At 41.6% G+C, this 27133-nt stretch overlaps 1 protein-coding gene across 10 annotated transcripts in view; it reads right to left on the minus strand.

Annotated features, from left to right (window-relative positions):
* LNX1 (ligand of numb-protein X 1) overlaps nt 1-27133 on the minus strand; it is a 116938-nt gene that overhangs the window by 35773 nt on the left and 54032 nt on the right. The window contains exon 1 of one of the 10 annotated variants that reach the window (XM_068186709.1): nt 24680-25781. The exons of 7 other annotated variants lie outside the window; for them this stretch is intronic. In XM_068186709.1, coding sequence (XP_068042810.1) covers nt 24680-24771 — 92 coding nt within the window. In that variant the 5' untranslated portion in view covers nt 24772-25781. Of the gene's footprint in view, nt 1-24679; nt 25782-27133 lie in introns of those variants that run through there. 2 more of the 10 variants (XM_068186711.1, XM_068186710.1) reach the window with 2 other exon arrangements.

Below are 27133 nucleotides of genomic sequence, written 5' to 3' on the forward strand. Positions count from 1 at the left end.
ATTTCTGCCCAATGCCCACCCATTAGAACCACATTCAGTGCATTAAAAAAAAAAAAAAAATCTGCCTTTTAATCATAATCTAATGGGCTTGACCTACTTTCAGTTACTATTATCCATTTCTTCATGGCAAAGGGTAGCTGATGACTTTCATGAAAGTGCCCTGTAGGACAAACTCACAGAAATAACTGCAGAACCCTTAGGGATTGAAAGCTCTTCGTAATATATGGCATGCACAAAAGGCAATGCATAATACATACAGTACACAAGACTAGTGGGTTAAGTGTCATGAAAAGAAGTAGTACACTGAACAGAAGACTTGGAAGAGAAATGATTATGGAAGCAGTTCCTGGGACAGAAAGATGATATGAGGAGATGTCATAGAGCTCTCTGTATCAGCTTCAGAGTAGCAGTTTAATTTCTATCATGGTAGTGATTTTGATGAGACAATTGAATTAGAACCTTTTTTTGGCATTAGATTATGGTTGGCCATCATTTACTTCATGCTGCTTCTGACAACTTTTTTCTTAAAGAGGGGAAAAACACCCAAACCAAACTCTGTCGTATTGATGCAACTGTGTAAGGGTCATGTATATGCTTTAAGGCTTGGATAGGAATGGCTGTAACGGAAGTTATTTCTGAAGCTTTTCATGAGCAAAATGAGGCATCTCAGAAGAAAATACACTTATAGAAGAGAAGATTAGTCAACTATTTCAAAAGACCAATGAACAGCTATTTGAGGCACCCATTGCAAGGCAAGACTGCAACAGTAGTCATCTAAAGAAAAGAAGAGCTCTCCTGCCTCCATTGTAGCAGATATTTTTCTGTTTCTTTCCAGATTTTCTCACTTCCCCAGAACCCTAAACTCTCCTTTAGATTTCATGGGAAGCAGAAGCACAAAGGCCTTTCCCTCTTGCTACTCACCTAAATGTCTTCATCACAGCGTTTTGGAAACCCATCTTTGAAAACTCCCTCTTGCAATAAAGTCACATTTGCTAATCCAGCCTATGAATGCTTGACAAAATAGTTTTAAAATAGTCTAAAAACCCAACACAAAGAAGTGGCTTTGGGGAGAACTGTCTGCTGTTCTCAGGAGACAGTCCCCGCTTTACAACAATCTTGCAAATATTCAGAATATAAGAGATATTCCTACTCCTCCTCATTTTATTTCATTTAACTGTGGTTTTTCCATGTCAGTGAAATTTCAGTGGCTGATACTAGAACACCAGCCTTGTGAATGGGTTCTCAAATGCAGATTTTTTTTTTGTTTATTTGGAAAGCTCTATGAAGATCAATATGAAGATCAGAAGAGGCTCAGCCCAAAGATTCCTAGCTATTTGGATTCAACCACTGCCTGGTGCCCATCTGCAGTTCACTGCTACAGCCTTCCCTTTCTGAGGAAATCTTCACTTGCTGCTGCTGGCTGCACTGCAGACACACAGTCAACAGCTTCATTCCAACAGCAATGAACAGAAGACAGCTACTTTGAATGTAGAGAGGACTGACACAGTTTAAGATGTGGCTTATTGGAGAAGACAAGTTGTCATGATACAAAGCACAAAGCATATCTTTCTAGCGCTGCCAGAAATAGTTAAAGAAGAACCAGAGCTCTTCAAGTATGATCACTGAAGCCATTTCTTAAATAATTGTGGCAGGCATAAATGAACACAAATCAAGACCTCTTTCTTCAGATTAACACAGTGTCCTTGAAGAAGGAAAAAAAATCCCAAGACCTCGAACTTGTAATAAAATTTGCAACAGCATCTCTTCACTTTCATTGTTTTGCTTATGCTGACACTGCTGTGATAACAGAAAACAGAAGAGATGACTGTCTAAGTGGAATCATATTTATAGTGTTTAAGCTACATTTTTCCATATGGTTGGATTTGGCTCCCAGAAAAGAGAGAAACATAAAACAGCTACATGCCAGCAGTAATTAGCTCTCTCATTGTGAGTATTAATCACAATGTCTGATTTGCAGCTGGAAGAGTGGGATACCTGATTAACATAGGCAGTCAGAAAGTGAACTCAACACGGTCTGCAGGCCAAGGTGAACTACAGATTTATGTTCCTTCTCAGTTGTGCCGGACAGTGAGTACATCCATGCAGCCGTACGATACTGAAATAATTTGAAGGCCAAACCCCAGAGAGATAAACATACATGAATAATGTGTGTTGTACAGTTCGTGCCATTAAAGTAGTGTCACTATGTGCATAGAGGAAACTGATAAAATAGTTTCTTCTGTTTGCACAGCCACTTTTATGAAGCAGATATCTACTGTTTGATATTCTGGTATGAGCTAACCACTGGGCGGTATGAGAGCAGTGGTGGCTGCTAAAATTTCACCCAGGGCTGCAATTCTGGCTGGTATCAACACTGGCAGCCACAGGGCAATCTCTTTGCCCTGCACCCTGTTCCACCCTTGAGGGACACTCTGCACTCCAGGCTTCAGGAGCAGCACATCCCAAGAGCTGGAACAAGGAGATCCAAAACCCTGTGGCAGACTTAACTTGGTCCTACCATTCATAAAAACAGCCTTCAGTTAAACTCAAGGCCAACAGAAACAAATCCACATCATTTGAAATTCGAATTAAAACAGTGGTTTGAAAAGACAGTTCTTGTAGCATCCTTGACTTGCCCAGCAAAGGAGGAATTGAAAGTAAGATTGACCTCAAGGATTTCAATTACCCAAGATGACATAGGAAAGAAATGTTAAGCCAAAACATAAGCAAGGACAACTGCATGGATTTTTTTCACCTCTCTTCTAGTGATCTAAATAAAACAATTTCAGAGGTAAAAAAAAAAAAAAAAAAAAAAAAAAATAAAATGTTTGCCCATGGCAGAGAGACTGGGAGTAGATGATCTTTATGGTTCCTTCCAACACAAACCATCCTATGATTTATAATGCATGTGTTCTTAAAAATGCCCTCTCTTCTGTGTCACTTCACAATCTCTGCCTGGGCATGAAACAGGGGGAAAGAGGGAATCTGAAGAGTCACGGTGGTTGTGACCCAGGCCCGACACAAATAAACAGAGCAGGACCCCTCCCCTGCCCAGTTCCCATAGTGTTTTCTCAACCTCACTTCTAGCACTCCTCATATTTTGCACTGTTTTGCTTTAGTGCAGAAGCAGCGGACACATTGTTGGAATGCAACTAAGAATAATATATAATATTTGTATATAACACAAAGCACTTAAGACTGCCCATCAGAAGAAAATCCTGCATAATTGGCTGTCATTGCTGTTGCATAGCTAAACCCTCTTCAGGGTAGACAAGTATGTTTCAGCTATGGTCTCACTGCAAGAAGCCTCATTCCTGTATAATTTGGTCTTGACACAAGCTGGGGTCCAAAGTATCAACAGCGTGTGCCATAGCTCTGTTACACAAACTCCCTGAATGCTCTAGTACCCATAAACTAATCTAGTGGAAAGGATGATGGAGAAACCAAAGCTGATCAACCAGGAGCATCCTGGATAACCTGTTGCTGATAACCTCGCTTGTGAGACCCTGGTGAGAGGCTCCTGCTGTGCCTGGGAAGAAAGGAGACACGGGGTTTAATTGGAGAGGTTGACTCACAAGAAGGTATTGACAATTCCTGCCCCACAGGAGCCATTCACACCATGTGTGCTTTAGCAGGGATAGTAGTCCAAACATAACCCAAACACCAACCACAAGGATTTCAGGCCAACCACTTAAACTCTAAAGTTTTCTGAAACTCCATCACAAGGGAGTGAAGTGACTTGATCAGTTCTCAGACAGAGTTAACACCAACTCTTCTGATCTCACTTCTGCCAGGAAATACACCAAGAAAATGGAGTCAAATACAAAAAAAAAAAGCAATGCACCTGAACTCCCACTATATGCCATGTTACAGATACAAGCTAAAATGCAGCAAATACGTGGTCTCCCATCCAGTTCAACCGCACTGGTGCTTAAGAAATCAGAGACACCAATATCTTTGGCAGTGAAGGTGATCACTACCCTACTCCTCTTTGAACCTGATGACATTGTAACATCCTTGCTCAGAAAATTAGCTTCTGTGAATCCTGGTCCTATGTACAAAATTTCTCTCTCTCTCTTTTTTTTCTTTTTTTTCTTTTTTTTTTTTTTTTTTTGCTTTTGCTTTATAGGGAAATTAATTCTGGAACAGAGCACTTCACAGAAATTATTTTTCCTTGGTAATTCTGAGTTCCTGCAAGGATTAACTTGCACTCATCCAATACTGATAATTGTGTGAATGTTGCACATGGAAAAAAGTACCTGATTTTTTTTTTTTTTAATGCATATGTCTTTTCCACTTTTTATAAAGAACTGTCTCATGTCAAGAACAATCCTCAAGCTACTGTAATCATCCGCTATGGCTAGAAGGCCCTGCCTACATTAAACCTTACTCAATACTGATGAAGAGGAGAATGAGCCATATAAAAAGGAAAGCTTAGACTTCTGGATTACAGTTTCCAGTGAACATTTGCTGAAAGACAGGCTGCAAAACCCATATCGAAGCAGGCAACTACAAATAGGCTGATCTGCACCTGCACTTGAATTTCATAATGCCAGCAATATTTCCAGGTGCTTGCCACTGCTGTTCTGTGCACTCTGTACCCTGGCATTGATGCACTTGGGTATTCTCTCCCTGATGATCCCTCAGTGTCAGAGATTTGCCACCTTGTTTGGAGAAAAAAATGCATATTTTTCATTTAAGTTGGAAATTGTCCCACTTACTACTGCTTTTTCTCTTCAATAACCCTGTAAACAAAAGCCTTTTAGAGACAGCTTCCTGACACCTGGGGCATCAGGGCTGGCTGGGAGAGCAGCATGGGCCTGTGGCATGATCCCTGCTGCCTCTGGAGGGCTGAGGATCAGCAATTCCTTCCTATGGTTCCATAAACACCGCTCTTCTCGGTGTCAGCTCAGAAATAGCTATGATAGAAACTAAGATGAGGCAAATGGCTTCTCTGTCTAGCTGTCAGAGAGATTTTCTCATGTTATTTGCTCTCTATTGTCAGCCAGAGGCCTTTGCTGTACTAAAGCACGTAATAGATTTAGTGGTTCTCTATTTCTGCATTACTAGTCTCTAAATATTTATAACGGTCCTCATAATATTTATTGTATTAGGCTAAAGTTATTTAGCTTAAATACTTTCCCACCAGATAGGAAAACCACTCACATATTTATCTGTTTCAGTTTAATTTCTGCATATTCCCATTATGGTTTCCTAAGGGTTTTTTCCACAATGTTTGTGTTAATGAAGACATCACAACTCAATAAATTCTGGAAAACTACCTTACTAGCAAAGCCTAAAATTGTGCTTTTTCCTATCTGTAAAGATCTGACCCCAGGAAAGGGCTGTCATTTTCACAATGCTTTTGCACTAAGGTGCTGTCAAACAAAATATATTTGTGCATTATATAAGGAATGTGTGCAGGAGTATCTGTATACTTATATTTCCACATCAACTACTCTGTATGAATTTGGGTCCACCAGTAGAAAAAGGAGTTGTAGTTCTCATAGGTTAAAAAGGTAAGGCTTTCCAAGCATATAAGGAAAAAATATTGAGCATTCTTGATAATTACAATTTAGTCTTCAGCTATAGTGACACATTCCCATTTCTGGGATTTGTCTGCTGAGAAGGAGGAGCAAGCATGGCTCCTCATCATGTTTGAGGCCCTTAAAAGTATTTTACATCGATGAAGAACAGAATTGCAGTTCAGATTTCAGACCTCACAGTTCCCAAAACTAACTACAAAGACTTAGTGTCAGACACAAACTGAACAAGCATTCAATGAAAACCAAATACTTTTCCCACTGCTCGTATAAGGCATAGCCTTGAGTTGCTTCTAGAGCCTCTACCTTTTCCAATACTGCCTTTAAATGTAGTGCTTGTAGAGCACAAGTAGACCCGGAGTCAAAAAACTGAGGAGTTAAGCAGGGTGGAAGACTGCAGTCAGTCTCTTATTCATTATTTACTCCTAGATTACAGACAAACTAATTTGCCTACATTACTCCTAAACAAACATTTGTCATCACCGACAAGATACTGGCCAGAGGTACAGTACCAGAGTGATCTTGTGTGATACAAAACAACAGCAATATTTATTTATACTGAACTTAATTAAAGACTGAAGCTCCCAAAGAGTGATCTACGTATCTCATGCAATCTACTCACACCAGCTGACACAAGCAAGAAAAACAGAGGTAGCACACTATCTCTAATTCCTGGTAGGTGCTCAGGTATTGACACAGCAAAGGACCTGTGAGTACTTGGTTAGGAGATTCAGAGCAAAATAAGAGTGAAAAACAAGACACATGGGACTAGCAGTTTTGAGCTGGTAAGAACCTGTAAACCTTGCTGATGGCTTGTAATACTTATAACATTCAACAAATAATACATTATTTAAACCCACTAATCCTGTCCAAGTGCTATATTAAAGTACTGAAGTACTAAAAACTCCTTTTGACTTCAGTAGAAGTGGAGCTTGATGAAAACTTTACCAAGAGTTTTAATCACTTTTCAGAATTGTATCATTACCTGCAAAACATACTTAAAAGATTCAGCTTTTACTACTTCAAGAATAGTCAAACTTGAACATTTTTCCAAAAGAAAATGAGAAAACACAAACTAGAAAGGGAGCTTTCCTCATGAAAAATGTAGGCACTTAGCAATATTTGTACATTCTTCCATCTACACAAGTTGTGCATGAGGGAGCGATCACAGGTAATGTGTATCAGTTGGGTATTTAGAAAGCAACATAAGACCTGCCACGAGCAGCTCTGAACTTCGTATCCGCTTTTCACGTCCATCCAAGAGCACTCAAAGAACCAGCACTCAGCCAGTAATCTTGACCACTGATTTTGCCTCATACCAATAAAATAATGATAATACAACCTTTTTACATTAGGAATTGAGATAGCATATAATGAAGATGCAGCAGGATCACTAAAAATATTCCATATCTAGAACATTAACTAAAACATGAGCCTAAGGAAAATCACAGCATATATACACAAAGGCTCAAAAATTGCTGCTAAAATCAGGTTATCTGTGACAAAAATAACAAGTGCAAAGACAAAGGAATTCTTGGGGCATTGCAATGCTCTTTCTCATATCCAATACACTCATCCAATACTCATAATCCAATACTCTCAATCCAATACACTACATTTTTCAAATTATGTAGGTACACTTATAATTAATATTAAGAATAAGCAGTCAATCTGTTGATTCATATGCTTTTCACATTTATTGTTCAGATGTTTTTCATGTTTATTGTTCGGTCTTTTGATCGCTGGATTATTTTCAACAGCTATAACTAGTGTCCTGGAACTTAATATCTCAACATTGTCTTCCGCTCCTACTATCCCCACCTATGCTGTAAAAACTGTATGATGCAGTGAGCAAAATATGTTTGCAATGGGACAAATGGGGTTGGCTTTTAACAAGGCTGACAGAATCAGCTTAACCCAAATTCTTGCAGCTACAGACACAAAAGCCTGACTGACAGAAACTTTGTATTTACACATACTTAGCATGCATTGATTTTTAAAAGAAAACTAATTACAATATCTGCTGTGTCAGAGACTCAGCAAGCCAGCCCTACTGAGAGCAGGTGTGAGGCTTCTGTTGGCAAAGAGAAGTAACACATGCCCATAAGCCTCTAGATACAATAAAAAAGAGAACACTGTGTTCAGTTTCAGGATGTTTTCAACCCAAAGCTCGGGGTTACTACTATGCTCTCCACTACAATTTGAAATTATAAGAAATAATGGAGCTACATCCAGCAAATAACAAATGCTGTCTTTATACAATCTTATTCACAGAACGTGCTGTGGACAGCCATCCACAGGTCTAGCTCTGGTGGCATTTGTCCCTGACCACTTTGACCCAAAAGTCACATAGATCCCTTCTAGGTCAGCATGGATATCTGCTAACACAGATAATTATACTGCTAACACGTCTTGGTACATATCACTCTCTAAACACATTTTTGCTTCCTCATAGGGAAGGTCACAACAAAAGGAGGTTTCAGCACACCTCAGCAGTTGAAAAACCACAGAGATCCCTGTCAGATGCCTGTCTGAGTCTTAAGCAAACATCTCTGCCAGTACAACTCAGTAGCTTCTTGAAATGTCACAAAAATTTCCCATATTCTTATAAAATCTGATGTCTAATATTCAACAAGGAGCCCAAATCAGCCCTATAAGTAAACTGCATTGCAGTCTTCTCTTTTGCACATATGATTAGAAGAGGGTGGATCAGAGGAACATCACAAGCCAGTTTTCAGAACAAATCCCCCCAGACCCATTTGGCATGCAAAAATCATCACTGCTTGTGTTTTATGGGTTCCAACCACTTGAATATGAGATATTTCAGTGAGATATTTCACCCATCCATCAAAATAAACACACATTGTAAAAACATTTGAGGGCTTCAGAAAGTCCAAATCCAGCCACAGCACAAGTATGGCTGGAATGCTGTTTATAGTCTCCTGAAATCTCACATAGTAGGCAATGCTCACTTATGCTGTAAAAATTGTAAAAATTTCTTTTTTTTTTTTGGAACATACTTTTATAACAGAACTATAAGAAATACTTTTAACCTGTATTCCTTTACCCAAACCTGAAAAAAAAAAAAAAGCCCAATCCACTCACCCTTCTCCCCAGATAGGCACCTGGAGGCAGTGCTGTGCTCAATATCATGGAAAGCACCCAAGAGAGCAATGGTGTGGCTTCCCCCCTGCTGGACGCAGATCACTGTCAGTTCTCACTTGGCAGGGAGGCTGAGGAACTCACACTCTCCCACCTCCGTTTTCAGGAGTGCTCTAACCACTAAAGCTCGGGTTGGGATAAGGCTGATTTCTGCTCCTCACGCTGAAGCTTATTCTGAGAGGTGAATTAAGTAAGTAGGAGACCAATGCTGCATCCAAATTAAAAGCTTGCACATATGGAGGGAGAAACTGAGTCCTGCTTCAGAGCCTGCTGTGGCGTTTCAGTTGAATTTGAGAGAGGTTCACAGGAAAGGCACTCCCCTTTTAGTCCAGTCAGTATCTTGGGGAAAGTCTGGCAATACCATCAAGGCACACAAACCTGTCTTCAGTCTGAAGCTGAAGAATTGACCTTAGAGGCTTCAGATATGGGCTAAGAACCTCTCTGGAAAACTGTGTATTGTTTTTTCAGACCACCAGGATATAACTGGTAGATCAAGGAATAAAACGCAAAAATTAGAGTGCAAGCAATAATTCAACCTTAAGGACAAGAGATGCCTTCAGAAGTGGGTACCATATTACCAACAACACAAAATGCTCTGACAAAAAAAGTGCCATAAAATCATAGAAGAGCCTAAGCTGGAAGAGACCCCAACAGATCATGTTGTCCAACCTTTCATAGGAGAGGAAGCCTAGATGAGATTATCTAGCATCCTCTCCAAAACTTTCAGTGATAAAACTTTTATCTGAGGTGATTAACCTTAAGCATCTTGAAAACCTTAAATGATGGGAACTCTACTATATCCCTGGGGATGCTGTTCCAGTGAACAATTGTACTCACTGTAAAAAAAAAGTAGGAGGAATAAACAAGTTTTGCTCTGTACCTTCCTTTAAACCAGTTTTTCTCAGTCTGTTGCTCCTTCATATTCCTTAGTTTACAGGTGTTTTATTTTTCTTTAGGTTTTCTTAGTCACTTTTAGTTGCTCAGATTTCATGCTATTTTTGCATTGTATAAATAAGAGAAGATCATAAAATGGTTTAGGTTGGAATGAACCTAAAAGACCATCTAGTTCCAACCCACCTTCCATGGACAAGGACACATTTCACTAGACCAGGCTGTTCAAGGCCTTACCCAACCTGTCCTTGAACACTGCTTGCATCCACAACTTCCCTGGGCAAGTGTCTTACCATCCTCAAAGTAAAGAATTTCTTCCTTACACCTAACCTAAGATTTCCTTCTATCAATTTGTTCCCATTACTCCATGTCCTGTCACAAGAGTCCCTGGCAGAGTCCCTCTCTGGCTTCCCTGTAGGCTCCATTCAGATACTGGATGTTTTCTCTCTGCTTTTTTTTTCTTTAATTATTCAAATTTTTTAAAAAGCCTCTTCAGGATAAAAGGCAGCCCTTTCATCCTGTCCTGTTACAAAACACATTAACTTTTGTATTCATCCAACTAAAGTACTGGAAACAGAATAAAAAAATACATCTTCTTCAGGAAGCTGCAGTTTCCTTTGCCTTTTACAACACTACAGCCTTGGAAATTTCAATATTCAAGCTCTAATGACTAGTCTTGCTTTCAGTTTTAAAATATAAACATCATGTGTACAGCTGGGCACCTAGAACACGGTGGGAAAATCTGAGCAGCAGGTTTGGAGTACTGAACCTTGAGCATGGGTTAAAATTCTATTTCCCTGGGTAATACAGGACAGTGGCCTTGCTCTTGCTGTCCTAGAAGGAACATCCTGCCTGACCTTGCTGCTCCCACAAAGTGGGTTGAGGCTGCTGTGCGACAGCCTGTCCTGAAATGAATTCAAACTGTGAATCCTGTGTGACAGTTTGTGACATCTGGGTGACTCAGACAGCCTCTGTGCCTGAGGCTGTTCCAGCCCAGGCTGTGATTTTGTTAACGTCACAATTTAAGTAGACTTGGGTCTTGTTAGCAGTAATGATGGACTCCCTGAAGGAAAACCAAGGTGGCATTGGAAATGATGTCATTTCATTATCAGCTCTGAGATGGGGATAATTACATCTGTCTTCTTCAGACTGAGATGACCCTGGTCCTTCAGAAGGCAGCTGGCAATCTAACTTCCAGCAGCATGCTTATGCCATGCCTCATCATCTGCTAATTGGCACATCAAAGGCATCCCTCAAGGTGACCCAAACCATCATCAAAAGGCAGGATCTCCAGCTGGACATGCATACTAGTGTCCAGTGGACAGCACCATGCATTGGACATGTTTGCAGCCCTGACTGGACATACATAAAACAAATCCTACTTGCTTCATGTAAACATAAACACAGCACGCTGTTAATGCAGATGGCTTGACAAGCCATATAATAGAGCACAGTCTAACAGATAAAATGAGTAATTTCCCACTGGTTACAAAATATCCACCTCAGCCTGACATGGACACCGAGGATTAAAAAAAAGGGGTAGGCAGACTAAACAAAATTTGTAGTGCATTTAAATATTTATATTAGAAATTGAGACATGCGTTTCTGTAGCAATTTTTCACAATGTCTTAGACCAGTGGTTGGCAGTTTGTCTATCTTCAACTTCTGAGGAACTTCCTTAACTGCCCTGAAGCAAGTTTGCTTCCTGAAGGGCAAAGCCAGATACTCAGCACTGTGTGTTTATAAGAGTGCAATGCAGAGAGAAAAGAAGGAAGAAGAAAAGTAAATAAATACCTAACAATCAGCAATTGTAAACAGATTAGCCTCATGGAAAATTATTTTATTTTTCTTTAAAAGCTAATTGAAGATGCTACAGCACCATCTTGCACGGTTTTCTGAGTACTTAAGATACTGGCATTAAGATGACCTTCCAAAATGGAGCACAAAGTATTCTGCAAAGGTTAACCACATTCAGTTTACAGAGGTGGTGCTGCTTCCTAGGGGCTGTCTGCAACAGGGAAGTACGTCACGACCGTGGTGCCTGTGGAATGATACCTCAGGCACACTATGTATATTATATGTGTAGACACACACACCAGAGAATAGCTTCCCTGCAGACATACCCATTCCAGAGTAAGATTAAGCTATCCTAGAATGAGAACAGCATTGTCACTTCACACCCAGCTTTATTATGGATTCCCTGCGTGGACAAACCACCTTTTTAGAGTAATTCCTGCCCTTTCTTCACTACGCTTTCTTCTGGACACCAAATGCCTCATTGGTCAAGCCTGAGTCTCTTTGAGAGACAGGGTCTACTCCTCAGTATGCCACATCTTGAAAACTAGTTGCTAAGTTTGCTTTGTTTGATATGTAATAAAAAGTCCTTTTTGCTTACTATGTTTTTTTTTTTTCAATATCTCCCACAACACAGGATTTGGCTCTTAAAACTACCGTAGCACAAAAAGCAGTTAGAGTTAAAGCATTGCCACAAAGTCCTAACTGTAGGAACAGCACTTTATTCCCTCAGCATTTCTATCAAAAAGGAGAGAGGGGAATTAAAGTAACACTCATTTACCTTCTAAAAGCACCAAAGAGTTTGGGACTTTAGTAACATGTGTTACTAAATATGTCACTGCATCCACATGTTGCTAAAGATGCAGAATCATGAGTCACCTGAACTTCTGCGCTCAGCCCTGGACCTGACAACTCACCAATGGCTCCAAAGGGTGAGGACCATTTCTCTGCAATGTGACTATTTTAGAAGACCTGGAAGAAGCACTCTGCAAAGCAGCCAGAAGGGAGGGGAGGATTACATCAGCAACTGCTTCCCTGGCACAGGGGACTGTTAGAAGCACAGCTGTTCTCTGTGGAAATGTCAGAGAGGTGGAAAAAAGGTGCCAAGAGAGCTGTCATCATCAGAAAGCACAATAGGTGGTTCCAGAATGATGCTTCGCATGGTTTCAAGCCTTTCTTGAAAACTTTGTTCAGGAAGCCCAGGCCCAACTAACTTTCCAAATAGCAAACACTACTTGAAAGACAGACACGTAAATTATGAAATTGCTTAGCATCCAGTTTCTCTGTTTCTTTCTAACAGAGAGCACAGCTGTGTCTCAGTGTAGATGCAGGAGCTGAGATTATGAGCCCTCTCCTGCTCAGTCACAGTCACATCTACAGAATGTCCCAGGAGGATTTCAGGTAATACCCATGACTCTACCTCTCTTCTTGTGTCTGCCCCCTTGGGCCAGTTGTCCCAGAGAAACGGCAAAATTCTTTTTTTCCTGGGTTCTGCAGGAAGCCACATGCCTTCAGAGGCAAAACACTAACTCAAGGCTGTTTTGAAGTACTGCCAGTGCATGCCCATGCAGCAAGCCAAAGCAGGTCTCAGATGGACGTGTGCTATCTCCTGTCCTTTGTGTCCACAGCCTCCTCAGGAAGGAGGACAGACAGAGGAAGGAAGGTGTGTCACATGGTGCCAGACACCACCAGGAGATGAGGGAAAAAATCACACAGAAGATTCTGAATGAAGAAACTGTAAGCCCAGACTTTCCCTTCAGTCAATAGGAAAAGAACATCAAACCTGAACTCTCTGCTTCCTTATGCCTGGCACACTGAGGTGAAATGGATATGTCAAACGGATTCCTACTTCATCCCCATCACTATGGTCAATGAGAGGTGGTGAGGGGACCAGGATTAATCCTCACTCTATAGCTATGCCATAGAGCCTCCTCAGTAATTTGTAAGATAGGCAGCAAGTCTGTTCACCCCTAAACCCCTAGAAGCCTTCTGTGGTGGCATACATGGGCCTTACAAGGACTTACAGACTTCACAGCTGGACACAAACAGGGACCTTTCTATACCCTGGCCCTTCAGCAGCAGATGTGACTGCTCAGCAGTGGGTCAGTTTTATCCCGAGTCCTGCTACTCTCCTGAAAACATGCTTCTCCAAAGGGACTTTCTGGTCAACGTTAAAGTAATGGAATTTGTGTTTGCCAATGCAGGGAGATAAATTTCACCAAAAAATAAAAACCGTGAGAAAAGTCACTGCTTTATAAGATCTGTTGCCATACAACTACCATTGTGTCACAAGGGACAGGAGAAGTGAAGTCTGAGGTTTTACAAATCTCCCACACAGGGGTGTGTGTTTTTTGAGGGAGGGAGAGGTTGTCATAAAGATTGCAGAAGCTGCAGTCCATGACATTTTATTCATATTGTTTCAACTCATTCACCCACATGCTCTCAAGGGATGTTCTGTTTTTTAAAATTGATGTTTCTGCTAAAAACCACATGGTGTAAATTAGAGTGGTTAGACGCTCCTTTCTCAAAAATATTATTTTGGATCTCTACTATTCTATCCCTCTGCTCTTTAGGTGTGAAAAGCAGAGGTTTTCCCGTGTATGCAAAACCTTTTTTTCTTCCAAATAAATTCAAATTAAATTCAAGAGAGTAATTTGTTGAAGTCAGTGAAGTAATACCTGTATAGAACTAAGTGAGGCAAAAATCAAGCACTTTGATATGGCTGTTTTCATAACTTCTTCTGGTTATGGCATCCTCTGTTTGGGTACTGGAATAGCAGACAGAGCAACTAGAGCAAGGTTCTGGAACTAAACAAATCAACTAAGCAAGAGGAATTGAATTACACTGGGAGAGAACTTATGACCCCTATTTTTTTTGGCTTGTTTTATTCTCACCATTTGTAGGGGGTTTTGTAGGACAATTTGCAACTCTTTTAAGAATTTCAGTCCAGATGGTAATTTAACAAGGCAGAGGATCAGTTGATAAAACTCTGATTAGATTTCAGCTCTTCGACTGAGCTATTTCCATGGCCTGCCTTAACCTATGTTTAGTCTAACAGACAAATGTCTAGAATTCACCAAGACCGCTGAAGCGAAAGTAGTATGAAGGGAGTCTTAGCAAATCTGGTCAACTCATAAAGATTTCCTTGCTTTTAGCCTTCAGCTCCACATGTTTCGCTGAAGTTAAGTTCTACAGCTTAAATTCACAATACATTACTCATACATTAATCCATAAATTTAAAGTAAGAAACATAATCAGCTCAGAGTTTTGCGGTGCTGCAACAGTGCAAGGTAATAGAGAGCTCATGGCTTGGTGTCTTCAGCACCATTGGAGTCAACCACAAGGGTCCTTGGCAGATCAAGTCAGCCAGTTTCTCTCTTTTTTTCTTCCTATCCTTTAACAAGACATTCAAGTGAATTGTCCTTTCACTGACTCTTTCACTGCTACACAGTCCTCTTGGTGTTGTAAAGCACCACAGGGCACAAAATCACGATGGTATTTTTTGTGTTGGTTGTCAACCTCTGTTTGCTGGAGATTTTAAAAACAGAGGAGACATGTAGCACAGGAAGATCTGAGCAACAATTAGCAGCCCTTAAAAAAAAGAAAATCTGTGAAATGAATTTCCTCTCTGAGAAAGAGACTGTTAACCTCTCTGCAAATACTGAGTTAGCAAAAATATGAAGGATGCAACTTAGCATCTGCTGGCGAGGAGAGGCGAGAAGAGGAGACAAGAGGACAGGACATTTTGTTGTGAGGTAAATGGAGCAGGAGCAAATGTTGTTTTTTTTTTTAAATATCTGGTATGGATTACAGTTCATCAGCTCCAGAAGAAGGTCACTCGGTCTTGGCCTCCCCTCATGAATTTCTTTTGTTCACTTGGGTCACTTCACTATTATTTGAGCCTAGATAATATAAAAGGCAGATCTGCAAGGCTGAATTTGTTTGCTTTCACAGCTCAACATATTAAGTGCAAGTTTATATGTATACAATACATCTTATTAGATGCTGTGTCCTGTTTTGGTCTGTTCTCTTCTGATTTCTTTTGAACTCAAAGACCATAACTATAAGTGCCTTCAATCTTACAGATACTTAGGCTACTGGGGAAAGAGCAGAAAAAAAGTGAAATGTAGCAACCATTACTGTCCAACTTCATTACACTCATGCCTTGGAAGAATAAAAAATGTACTGGAATTTAATCTCCTTTGAGGAAAGAAACTGAAAGCAGCACGTTTGCTAGAAACTGCGCACATTCAATCCACTAAAATTCATCAAGATATGCAAAACTTAAATGCCATCTAAAAATGGACACTGAGAAAATTGACAGATATGGCACCAAGGAAAGTACATTTATTTGGCCATATCTTTGACCCATGACAGCACAACGCAGGTAGAAAGCAGATGTTGAGAGCACAGCACGCTCTCAGCACTGGGGGCTGTGTGGGGTGCACAAGATTCTGCCAGTCTAATGGCAGGGTCCATGCTGCAGAAGATACTACCGGGCATCCTCAGCAAAACCTTATCAGCATAGCTAAACTGATTTACTAATATTATTAGTAAATATTATTAGTAGTAATATTATTTGTATCAAAATTTCCATCACAGCCTGGGTTGGAGCAAAGTAGTAGCCTCTGGCACGTTCAATTCCGCATCCCCTCAACAGATCCCAATGACAACCTCAGGCACAGCAGCACCAAGAACATAAAAAAAAAAAACAAACCACCACTATGTACACACTGCATTTGAAAAAGAATCTTATGCATCCTTACTCCAGCAGTGCCATCTTCCTGCTGTAGAAACAAACCAGGTAGTAATGATTGAAGGAGAGATGTGCCAAGTGTTTAAATCAGAACTAGAGGTGATGCTCCTTTGGGAGCTGACAAGGGCAAGCCACAACAAACTCCTGGGATTTCTGCTCCCACTGCAAAACCTGCCTGGCAAAGGGCTGAGTTGCAACATGTGCTTTTCATACAGAGCACTTATTTCTGACTGTAATTTAGCCTCTTGGCAGAAGATGTTCATACATATCAAGAGAAACAGCCTTGCTCATCCATATCAACCTACACATCCTCATATAATAGCAGCAGCACAGTACACCCTCTGCTTCCAGCGGTCTCCCATGGATCACAGGACAGATTTGGTTAATCACGCCCATCTCCTCTCCATCCACAAGGGATGTTTTCTGACCTTTCATACTGTTGAATTATAAAATCTACAAGTGAAGACGTCTCTGTGGATGTTTCTATGAAACCATCCCACTACTCCTTTTACATGGGAAGGAAAGTTAAAACCAGTGGAATATCACCAGTGCTTACTGGATGTTAAAAATAACATATAACAGTAATGCTTATCACATATGGGAGAAGAATAGAAAATACCTGAATTATACTTTCAAAATTAGTACTGTCTGTTCTTAATAAAACACAAAAAAGCCAGGCCATGAGTCTACTAATCTTATCCATTCACTAAGTTCTGCAGAGGAGAAAGGAGAACACAACCCTTGGAGCAGATTTCCCTTGCCTTCTATTTAAGAGGTTGCTAAATTATTGAAATTCTGCATTAAAAATATATTGCACCCCGTCTAGTGAATGATGGGACTGCAATGCGTAAGACAGAGCATAAGCTTCACAATACATGCACATGAAATGACTTGCTGATCTAAAACACTTGCTAACTGCCAGCATGATTTCAAGAGATCTGAGCAGAAAAAAACAAGTTACAAAGTAACACACTAATGATTGAATTTTGCAGCTGAAATTTATAGCTCTAAAGGCATTTTATTCCCTTATTTTACATTATTCAGATAAATAACATGCTGTAAGTTAGTAGAAGAGCAAATTAAAATTAGGATGGTTCCAGAAACTGAAAATATCTTGTCTTAGCCTACTTCATACCATGTGTCACAGCAATGTTATGGAGCAAGACAACTCCATTAAAACAGAGGAGCCAATGGTGATTTCTTACTCCTCACCCAGGTATCTTCTATGCTCAGCCCAGTGCCTTGATTAAAAGAGAGAATGGGAGCAGGTACAGCCAATGGCAATGTGTCATTGTTACAAATCTGGTTGTCTGCCTGCACTGCTGAGAAGAACAAGACTTTGTCAATAAAATTTGAGAATGCTGCCAGCAAAAATCCAACCAAAATGACAAAGAAACGCTCTGACTATATGATTTGACTTGCCCGCTGTTACAGTCAGCCTACTTTCTTTCATCTGTGGAGGAGATATTGCACACCACGTAAAAGTTATGATTTACAGAATTTTTTCTTTGTGCAAAAGTTGTACATCTGTTGAAATCTCTAGCCGTTTCACTGGGCTGCTGCTGAACTTGCCTTGCTCAGTATTCAAAATCTGTTGTCAATCAATACATTAAATGAATAGATAAAGCATGTTCTAGGGAGAGCCCAAGGATTCACCGGAGAAATGCAGCCTTTACCAGCTGCAACTTGGCTGAGGCCAAGGGGTTCATTCAGATTTTTAAGATGTTACAAAAACAGTTCACTTTCTCAATCCCAAAACACAGTTCAGATCCAAACCAGGAATTCTGTGGTGGTAGTGGGGGTTTAGTCATGACATGTGACATGTCACTGACTAGCAGATACCTCCGCTGAGGTACCAGTTCAACACAGAGGGGCCAGCCTGGACCCTGCTTTTGAAAGGGGAAGCCCCAGGCAGTCACCTGCACGCTGCCACACAGGATGTTATCGGTCCAACATTGCCACTGCAGTTACTACAAAACCTCTGGGTTTTTGTCCTGTGCTTGCTGGCATCCTTGTGCACCCAGTTACTGCATGGCTCCAGGAGACATGCTGTCACGTGCCAAGATGCAGAATATCAGTTCTAGTTCCTGAACAATAGCTCTTATCACGAAGAAGGTCATGAAATACAGTTAGCTACTCTGTGGACTGGGGACCTTAAGGGCAGATTCCCCCAAAAGGTCAAGAGGGTTAAAGGTATCCAAGACCCTCAGACCTGCCAGTCTGCTTCCCTACAGTGTAACAAGCCGCGTTGTGGCTGATCTCAGAACCAGTATTCAGAGCAGGATTTAAGCTACGACAGGCATAACCTCTGCAAGAGCAGTGCTTATCCTCACGTTGCAGGACAGCCCAGTTCTGGCAGATTTGTCAGAGAAATAGCTCAAGGAAAAATATCCTTGTCATGCTGCCAGTGCCAGTGTTAAACTAGGTTAATTGTCAGAGAGCTGCGGAGGTCGGCCAAACTTGCAGCATACAGCCTGTGTGGCTTCATGTCAGGCAGGAAACGAGAGTCTGCTGCTTGTGAGTGAGCACCGACCTCCTGCAGCTCCCACCACCTCATTCCTGCCTCCTACCCCACCAGACCTCCGGTGCTTTGCCCTCTTTGGTGCCCATTCCAAAGCGGATTGCCTGTTGTGAGGGGGCTTCCAAGTGGGGTAAATGTTTGACCCCTCTGTGCTCCTGTTACATGGGCCAGGCATGTAAGCGCCATTTTTTTGAGCTACTTACAGAAAAATCAAACATAATTGAGACATAAGTAATTCATAAAAAGAAACCTTTCTGCCAACTGTAATTGTTGCATTGCTTTTCTATCTTGGCAGGGTTTTAGTGTTTTTTTGGCTGGCTGAGGTTTTACTTTTGCCAACAAAATATGTTTGTTGAGATTTACACCGGCCAATGTCAGCCTTTTCCAAAGGTGTGAGAAGCCTTGAGAAAACAACCCGGAAGAATAAAAGGCCTAATTATGATCTCAAGAGTGTGTAGGTAGCTGTGATTGGAGTAAAGGTAACATTCTTGCATGAATAGAAGGGAATGAAGCAGGATCTTTCTCAGTCTATAACTAAAATGCCAATTTTCCTTATACACAAAGTTCCCAGGCAGAGCCAACAAATTCTTAATGCTCTCATGGGGTTTTTGGTTTCTGGAGCTGTCCTAGACAAATTTATTTCTGCACCTAGAATCACAACACTGGGGAAAAACATGCTAACCAGTAACAGTTAATCATACCAGGAAAACTCAGCACTCTCTAACCGATGCAGAGAAGCCAGGAGGGATGTGCTGGTGGGGAAAGGCACCCTCTCTGTGAGAGGGTGGCAGAAGGTGGGGCAGAAACCCAGACCCCACTGTGCTGCTAAAGGGGTGCAATTAATCTTTGGCTGAAGAGTGACCAGACCCAGACATTTACAGTCAATTAAATGACAGCTTTCTGCTGCACTCCTCAGCTAACATAAAACACTCTTGAATGCAACACAATATATTTAGAAAATTCTGTTTGGCACTTCAAAACTAAGAGTTCATATTGCAACTATTTTTGTACTTTCAACAATAATACAGCGTATTTTCAGTTCACCTACATGAGATTCTGCTTAGGGGCTTTCTGGCCTTATTTGTACCAACATTTCAAGCTTTCCTGTGCAAATCTAAAGGCTGGAAATAAAAAGGAGCACAATAGAGGCAGGACCAAGGCATGAAAGAGGAGGGGAATAAACAAAGCTAAGGACCAGAAGAGGTATAAGGCAGAGGACAGAAGTAGAAGGGCAAGGGAGAGAGATGGTGGAGAGAGGTGAGACTAACTGCAGTGAGGGACTAGGCTGAGAGTAGATCTTTGCTGGAGATTTTAGGGGAGAACTCAGAATTCTGAAGGAAAACCAACTCCGTGTTTGGCCCCTTTGTGAAGCTGTAGCATGGGGATGAAGCTAATGGTAGCCCTTGACACGCTCATGCCTTTCTGTTTTAATTCACCTCAGTTCTGCTTTCCAAGAGACATCCAATTCTAATATCTTGGAAAAGACCCTCTGAATCTTTTTTATCTCAGTGTGCTTTGTCCTGGCTATTTAATGCAGATATCCTAAACACTTCATTTATATTATCATTCAAGAATACTTCCATTCAAGCCTTGATTTCCAGCACTTTCAGCTTTAATTAACCTCACAGTTCATCTTTGACACAGATTTCCATAAACACAGCTTTGCACAGAATAAGAAGGCCAACATGTGGCTTTTGCAATGGACTAACACATGAGCCCAAAAGGTGCTCCAGGCTTATCAATTTCGTCATGAGTATTGCATGCGCTGTGCTCCCCAGCCTCTGTGTGGGGAGGATGTTTTACAAGGATAGACTTGAAGCCAGACACAAGTTTCCCCGCTGAGTTGAAGAGAAATTAAAGAAGTTGGCTGCAAAGTTCAGTGCTGTAAGGGGGCTGGGAGAGTGCACCTCACTGTTTTTACTGTAAAAAAGATGTGCCCAACGGCACTAGAAGACAGCTGGCACCTGCATCTCTTCTTTTTAAATTTAATAAACAGAGAAACTAAATTTTACTGGTTATTCCAGCCCAAAGTGCTGATTTGAAATTTAAGAGAGTAGTTATTGTATAAAAGTTATATGGGAAAACTCAATCCAGTTAATTTGGTGAGATTTCTTTGACTGTTTCACGCAAAACTCGAGAAAGGTAAGAAAAAAAATGTACTTTTTTCACACGAGGGAGTAGGTTGTGCATTTCCACCTAACAAACAAAAGATTTTAAAAAACAGTGGCTTGATTCAGATTAATGGGGTAGATCTAGCTGATGTATTACCAGCAGGGACTAAGGCCAGGAGCTGTTTAATCCTTTGAGGGAAAGATTGCCAGCAAGGGTGGCTGCCAAGGACTCCCCAGTGCTCGACCTGTGCTGAGCACACGCAATGCCCAGCACCATCCCGGGCACTCGCCCAGTCAACATGGCCACGTGCTGAATTGGGATAAGGCTGAAAAGCACCCCACGCTGTCACATGATTGATGTCCTTAGGGAGACAAGGTGAGGTCATTTACTGCCTTGTCTTGCAACCTCCTTCCCCTCAGTTTTATTTCTAAGTGGCTCTTTGAGCTAAAGGTGCAGAAAATCCTGCTATTGAGGAATAAACTGCTGTATAGCTTGTCCTATGATGTGAGAGGGATAGCAATGGTGTGAGCAGTGCCACCAGGTCATCACACTTAGGAAAGTTTCCTAAGAGTGACCACAGGCTGCCTCTCCATCCACATACCATGTTTTTAACTGGAGGGAATAACATACGTCAACCCAAAAAATGCTGGGGCAAGTATTTCCTCTATGAAGATATGTTAGAAGATATGTCTGAAGATATGTAAGAAAGAAAGCAAGCAGATGCCTTTCAAAGTCTTCACAGGTATATAAAGAAGAAGGCATGGACCCTTGGGTAGGTTTTCCTCAACACCCATGTAGACCCTTACAATGGTGCAAGACGTGGGGCAGGTGTGGCTACATCCCCCCATGTCCCAGAGACCCCTCAAGGTAGATCTCACAGGTTTCTCTAGTTCTTCTGTCAGATGTTTCCATCTTCTCCTCAAGAGGGAGAACCCTGGCTTACCACATGCTGCTCTTCACGATTTGGCAAAGAGCAAGGACAGGAACAACAACTGTGTAGAGATCTGTGCTCAGGGAAGGACAGCAAACAACAGCCAGGGAAGTGGTTTTAGTGCAGGTGACAACATCAGGGGACATGTGTATGTATTTGCTTCCTGGGAATACCTGTAATTATCAGGCAGCTAATAGAAAACTAAAAAGAGTGGCACCCAACATCTATCCCATGAAGTGCCACTACAACACATCCACACACCTCCCTTTTCTACTTGTGTGGCACCTAGCTTAACTGCAAAGGTCTGACACGACCTTTCCCCAGCTTCATTTCTCCTCTTCAAATCTCCTAAAATCTCTTTATTTCTTAGCTGGATTCCAGGGCCCACCTCTCCAGATGGGTTTTGTGCTATGCTGTAATCCCTATTCTCCAAGTAGCCTATTCCACATTTAGGAACAAAAATGCCCTGGAGCTAAAGCAAACCTCAGCAATGCAATACAAATAACATAACCTTTGGACAGAGTAGAAGGGAAGAGATGGATTGTGTGAGAGAGAGGGCAGTGTAAATCCTTGCAGCACCCTTATTCTTCCTCTTGTGCCAGCACCGGTGATGGTAACTGCATCCTCCACTATGCTCCAGCTCTTTCCCTGTTGCTAGCAAACCCATCATCCCACTCTTCCTCCTCAACTGGTATTTCTGGTGGCTGACAGCCAAGAAAATAATGAGTCCTGACTGAGGCCAGTATGAGTACTTGCCAGCAACCAAGGATAGTATGGTAATGAAAAAATGCTTTCTGCCTACTACGATCTAATTTTGAACCATGGTGCAAGTCATCAGACACACTACACACAGCAGGGGCTCTCCAGTCGGCTGTGGGGAAAGATTTACAAAGCTGCTGGTTTGGGGTATGAAAGTTCTGTGGCAGTTAACCCGTGCCCCTGGGTGTCAGGCTGTCCTGGACATCAGTGGCTTATCTGTTTCACTCATAAAACTGCATTTAAAATGTCCAAGTGCCCAAGCAACTGAAGAATCAACCTGTAGGTCATAACATTTGTATAAACTGATTAAACAGGACCGAAAACAGTATTTCTCTTTTTCTTTCTACTGATCTTATTAGAAAGGACCTTGAATCCATCCCACTGATTAATATATCAACGCCTTGTGTGGCATCCAGCAGCAGCCAGAGGCACTACATACACGTGGAGGAGAAGGAGAAATTCCTGAAAGGAGGTCAAACTGCCTGGTGCCAATTGGATCGTGTCAGCCACAGTAAATCCTACTTTCTGTTGCCCTGGCCAGAGGCAGAGTGAGGTGGGAGGCCTTGAGCACTGGCTCCTGGCAGCAGGATGCCAGAGAGCATCCAGGGCTGGAGAGGGGATGTGCACCTCCCATTGCTGACAACTGAAGATGCACGTCCAAGCCCCAGTCCACACCCACTCCATTAGAACAAGTGCAGACACTCAGCACAACTAACATCTCTGTGGGTTAGAAGGCTAAATAAAGAAGAGATGAATAGCTACCGTACATCTTAGCCCTTTATCCTCGGAGAATCAGTGAACCTGAATTCCCCAAGAAAAGCAAGTAGGCTGCATCTGTGCCTGTGCTCTGATTAATCCCATTGGTTTGTTTTCCTGGAAACTAGATGTCCCAGATGCCATTGTTTCCATTATAAGTGTTCATCTGCCCTGTTTTGAGCTTGATTGCTCCTGTAGCCTGCTTGGCTTAACTGTTTTTTGTTTGGTTGTTGTTTGTGTTTTGTTTTTTTTTCTTTTTTTAATTAACATCCTTAAACAAAATGTCAGTAAATCAAAATGAGGACATAGCTGCAACCCTCAACACCAGATTTGTTAAATGCTTAAAAACACCTACAGCATACAGAAATCATAAGCTGTTGTACGCAGTGTGACTAAATTATTAATAGTTGCCATGCACATCACAAAAGGATTTCAAAAGGGGACTTTGTGTTTCTGCAAAACACTGCTATATTTGTCTGACAGTTGAGACAAAATAATTTGAAAATTAGTCTCTTTGGTATCATCACAACTGTTACTAAAGTATTCCCACACTAGGCATAATACAGTAATTTTTCATTTTTGAGAGAATTACATATTTCATTCATTATCTCAAGGAAGATCTTGAAACTTTACAGTTTGTTAAAATACAAACAACACATAATTAATGAAAACATAGTGAAACAAATGTCTATTTCTAGTCATAAAAACTCCACTAACTAGTACCACAACATTCAAATTAAAGCAGTAACATTTACAGAAGATACCATAGAATATTTGTTTTATGGCTTGGAAAGACCAGCTATGGGGTCGTTTGAGGTGGGTTTTTTAAAAACATGAAGATATATAAATGGATTGCTACAGTTAAATTTGCTTCACAGGAAAAATAACATTCTGCTGTGGGCAAAAACAGAAATACGGGAAAATTCTCTTCTGTCTCAAGTGAATTATTTCTGGTGAAAGGCTTCTCAGCGTTTTGCTACAGGCATGCAGCTTTACACACAGAACATTATGCATGTACACAGACAGTGCTCTACTGGGGGTGTCTATCCTGATGCCCTCCTCTATACCCAGATCTCCAGAAGGCTATTTGCAGAAAATAAAGGAAAAACACGGATTCAGAAATGGAAATAAACCCCAAACCAACAAACACCTAAAACATCGGCACAGAAAAACAAGTTGATAAGGAAGAAAGCAGCTTCACTCTGTACGTCTCAGCTGCTTCCAAAGCAGAAAGCAATGGGGACGTACTGCTATTATTAGCCCTCCGGATGGGAAGCAGCACAGTGTGAAGCTGTTGGCAAGACGTTGCAGGATTTTCTTCACGTGTATGCACAGGCACAGACACACAGGCAGACAGACCCCCCAAAAGGCTCATGGCGAGCCCCTTCCCGCCACTCGGGTCAGACAGACAGACAGACAGAGAGCACGATGCCAGCGCGACTGTGCGTACTCACAGCTCGGAGTACAAGAAGTGCAGGTTGCCCACATTGTCTATGTAGTTTGCAGGACTTAGCCAAGGTAGGACCAGTAACAGGAGAGCCTTCATTTTCAGTGCAGTGCTGGCACTGCTTCTAGGTTTCCTCCTTCCCACCGTCTCTCTGTGCTGGTGGGACACACAACGAGAAGCTTTCGTGCCAGCCAAGCCCCTTCTAAGCAAGCCTTTCCATTTCAACGCAATGGTAGCACATTATGAATCGAGCTTAAATCCCTTAAACGAAGCTACACTGCAAAAATCATTGACCTGTAAGAGGATTACTCAATCTGACTCTCAGATGGGTAGATGTGAGGGTTTAGGGACAGCACAGCGTGGTTGGCGAGACAGTGACTTATGCTGCAGAGAGCGATGCTCGGGGAAGAGACCTGCCTCCTGCAGGATTCAGAGTGGTTCTTCAGAGGCAGCTGGTATGTTTACATCACTGCCCACAAGCAGATGGGTTACGAGCTAAACTGCATCACGGAAGGGTGTAGCTGTCTGACAAGGGAGGGAAAAAAATGCCCCCTGTGGAGTTTTGTAGCAGGCGATATCAGAAGACCACACCTTTTTAAAGTAAAACACTGCAAAAGATTACAGCCAACTGCTGGCTGTTTGCATCTCAATCTGAATTCCCCAAATCCAGTCAGATGTTTTTGTACAAACATAAATCTTGTAATAATCCAAGGACATGTCTCTTCTCAGGGTTTTTTTGAAGGATGCAAGAGCAAACATTTTAAATAAGGATGCTTTCAGTGGACTGCTCCATGGTAACCAGTGTTTAAAAAAATGGTAAAGTTCTCTCATCAATTACAGAGCATAAAACAGCAAGCTCACCTTGTCCCATCAGTGACCTCATCTCTGATAAGGGCAAACTTTTGTTTTCTTTCTGAGAACCAGGATTGGTCTGAACCTGAATAATACAAGTAATGTGAGGACTGCTGACCACCCTGGTGACCCTAGCGGAGTCAACTTTAATTTATTCACTGAGAACACAATAGTGTTCTGTGGAGATGTCAGGTGGGCTCTGAACTGTTCTCAATGCAGACACCAAATATTTGTGATTATTACTGTATTTTTTTAATTAGCAAAATAACATATTTTCCCTTCCTTCTATTGATTCACCAGAATTAAAGAGAACAGCATCAGCTCAGTCTCTTTAATCTGTCCCTGGGCATGACAGAGCACAACATTCTTCTCTTTGCTCTTAATGGGAGATGGGGTGGCAAGAGAGGTTTCTGCATTTCCAAGAATTAAAGGCATAAGATACTTCAGGTGATAATGAATTAATGCTGTGCTTAAAAAAATAAAGGTACTGTGCAGTGTCTGCAAGTGCAAGGATGCAGAAGTCCACCTTCAGGGATGACTCAGAATATTCCTTCCTATTTCTTCCCTCAAGTGGGAATGCTAGTGGGGTTGCAGTACCTATCCCCTATGAAGTTGAAACCCCCAACAGCAGAAGTTCCCTGTGGTTTCCTATTCTCCCTGTGGACTTAAGGTAACTCAGCACTCCCAACCATTCCGAGGGAAGAAAATCCATGTCATGAGTAGCAGAGAAGAAAAATGTGTAGCCTATGTACAATGCTTTGTATTTCACTACATTATAGGCTTTAGGGTAGGAAGACCCAACTCCATGTCTCTGGTCTTCTGCTCCTGGGGTTTGCAAACCTGGGGCCTCATGCAGGGAACGTGACATAGGGAAGAGGGAACAGCAAGAGATGGTGGGAGTATGTTACTGAGACAATTCTTTCTATCCCTGCTTGGGCTCAGGCCAAGCAAGCCAGAAGCACAGGATCCTGAAGATCCTGAGGGGAAGATCCAGGCCAAGCCACCGACATTCGACAGGAAGTGCTAGAATAAAACTTGCCAGGCCTTTACAGGACCAAATCATTGTTTATAGCACTGCAATTCTGTAAGATATGTAGTGAAGGATACCTTTACTACCACCTTAAGGAAAAGAAGCTAAGACACAGGAGCGACTTGCACATTTCCACGTAGGAAAATCAACACTAGAGATCAGAAGCTGTGCTGGCTGTGTCGCTTCCATGCAAAAACCAATATTCCAATTTGCTTATTTATTGGGGGTTGGGGGTAAATTGGGAATGAGTGTCCTGCTAATTTTATGGCCACAGCATCATCATGTCAAAAAAATGAAGACAAACAGGAAGGTCTAAATCACATTAAATTCAGCTATATATATAGCAAAGGGAAAGGGCATTTGCACTAGGGGTTCAAGATTTTGTGGTTGGAATCTGTAGAGAAGCATAATTTCAGTGACAGCAGCTCACAGAAGACTGACAGTCCCCTTACCTGCATTTCTGTTGAAATTAACATTTGAGGCCTGTTAGAGAAGTACTGACCTAAGACGGAAAATCATGAGTAACTGCTATTTTGTCCCCTTAGCCACACACATTGGAACTCCAGAGAGCGCTGCAGC

Source organism: Anomalospiza imberbis, chromosome 4 (genome assembly GCF_031753505.1).
Source record: "Anomalospiza imberbis isolate Cuckoo-Finch-1a 21T00152 chromosome 4, ASM3175350v1, whole genome shotgun sequence".
In the NCBI taxonomy this organism is placed as follows: domain Eukaryota; kingdom Metazoa; phylum Chordata; class Aves; order Passeriformes; family Viduidae; genus Anomalospiza; species Anomalospiza imberbis.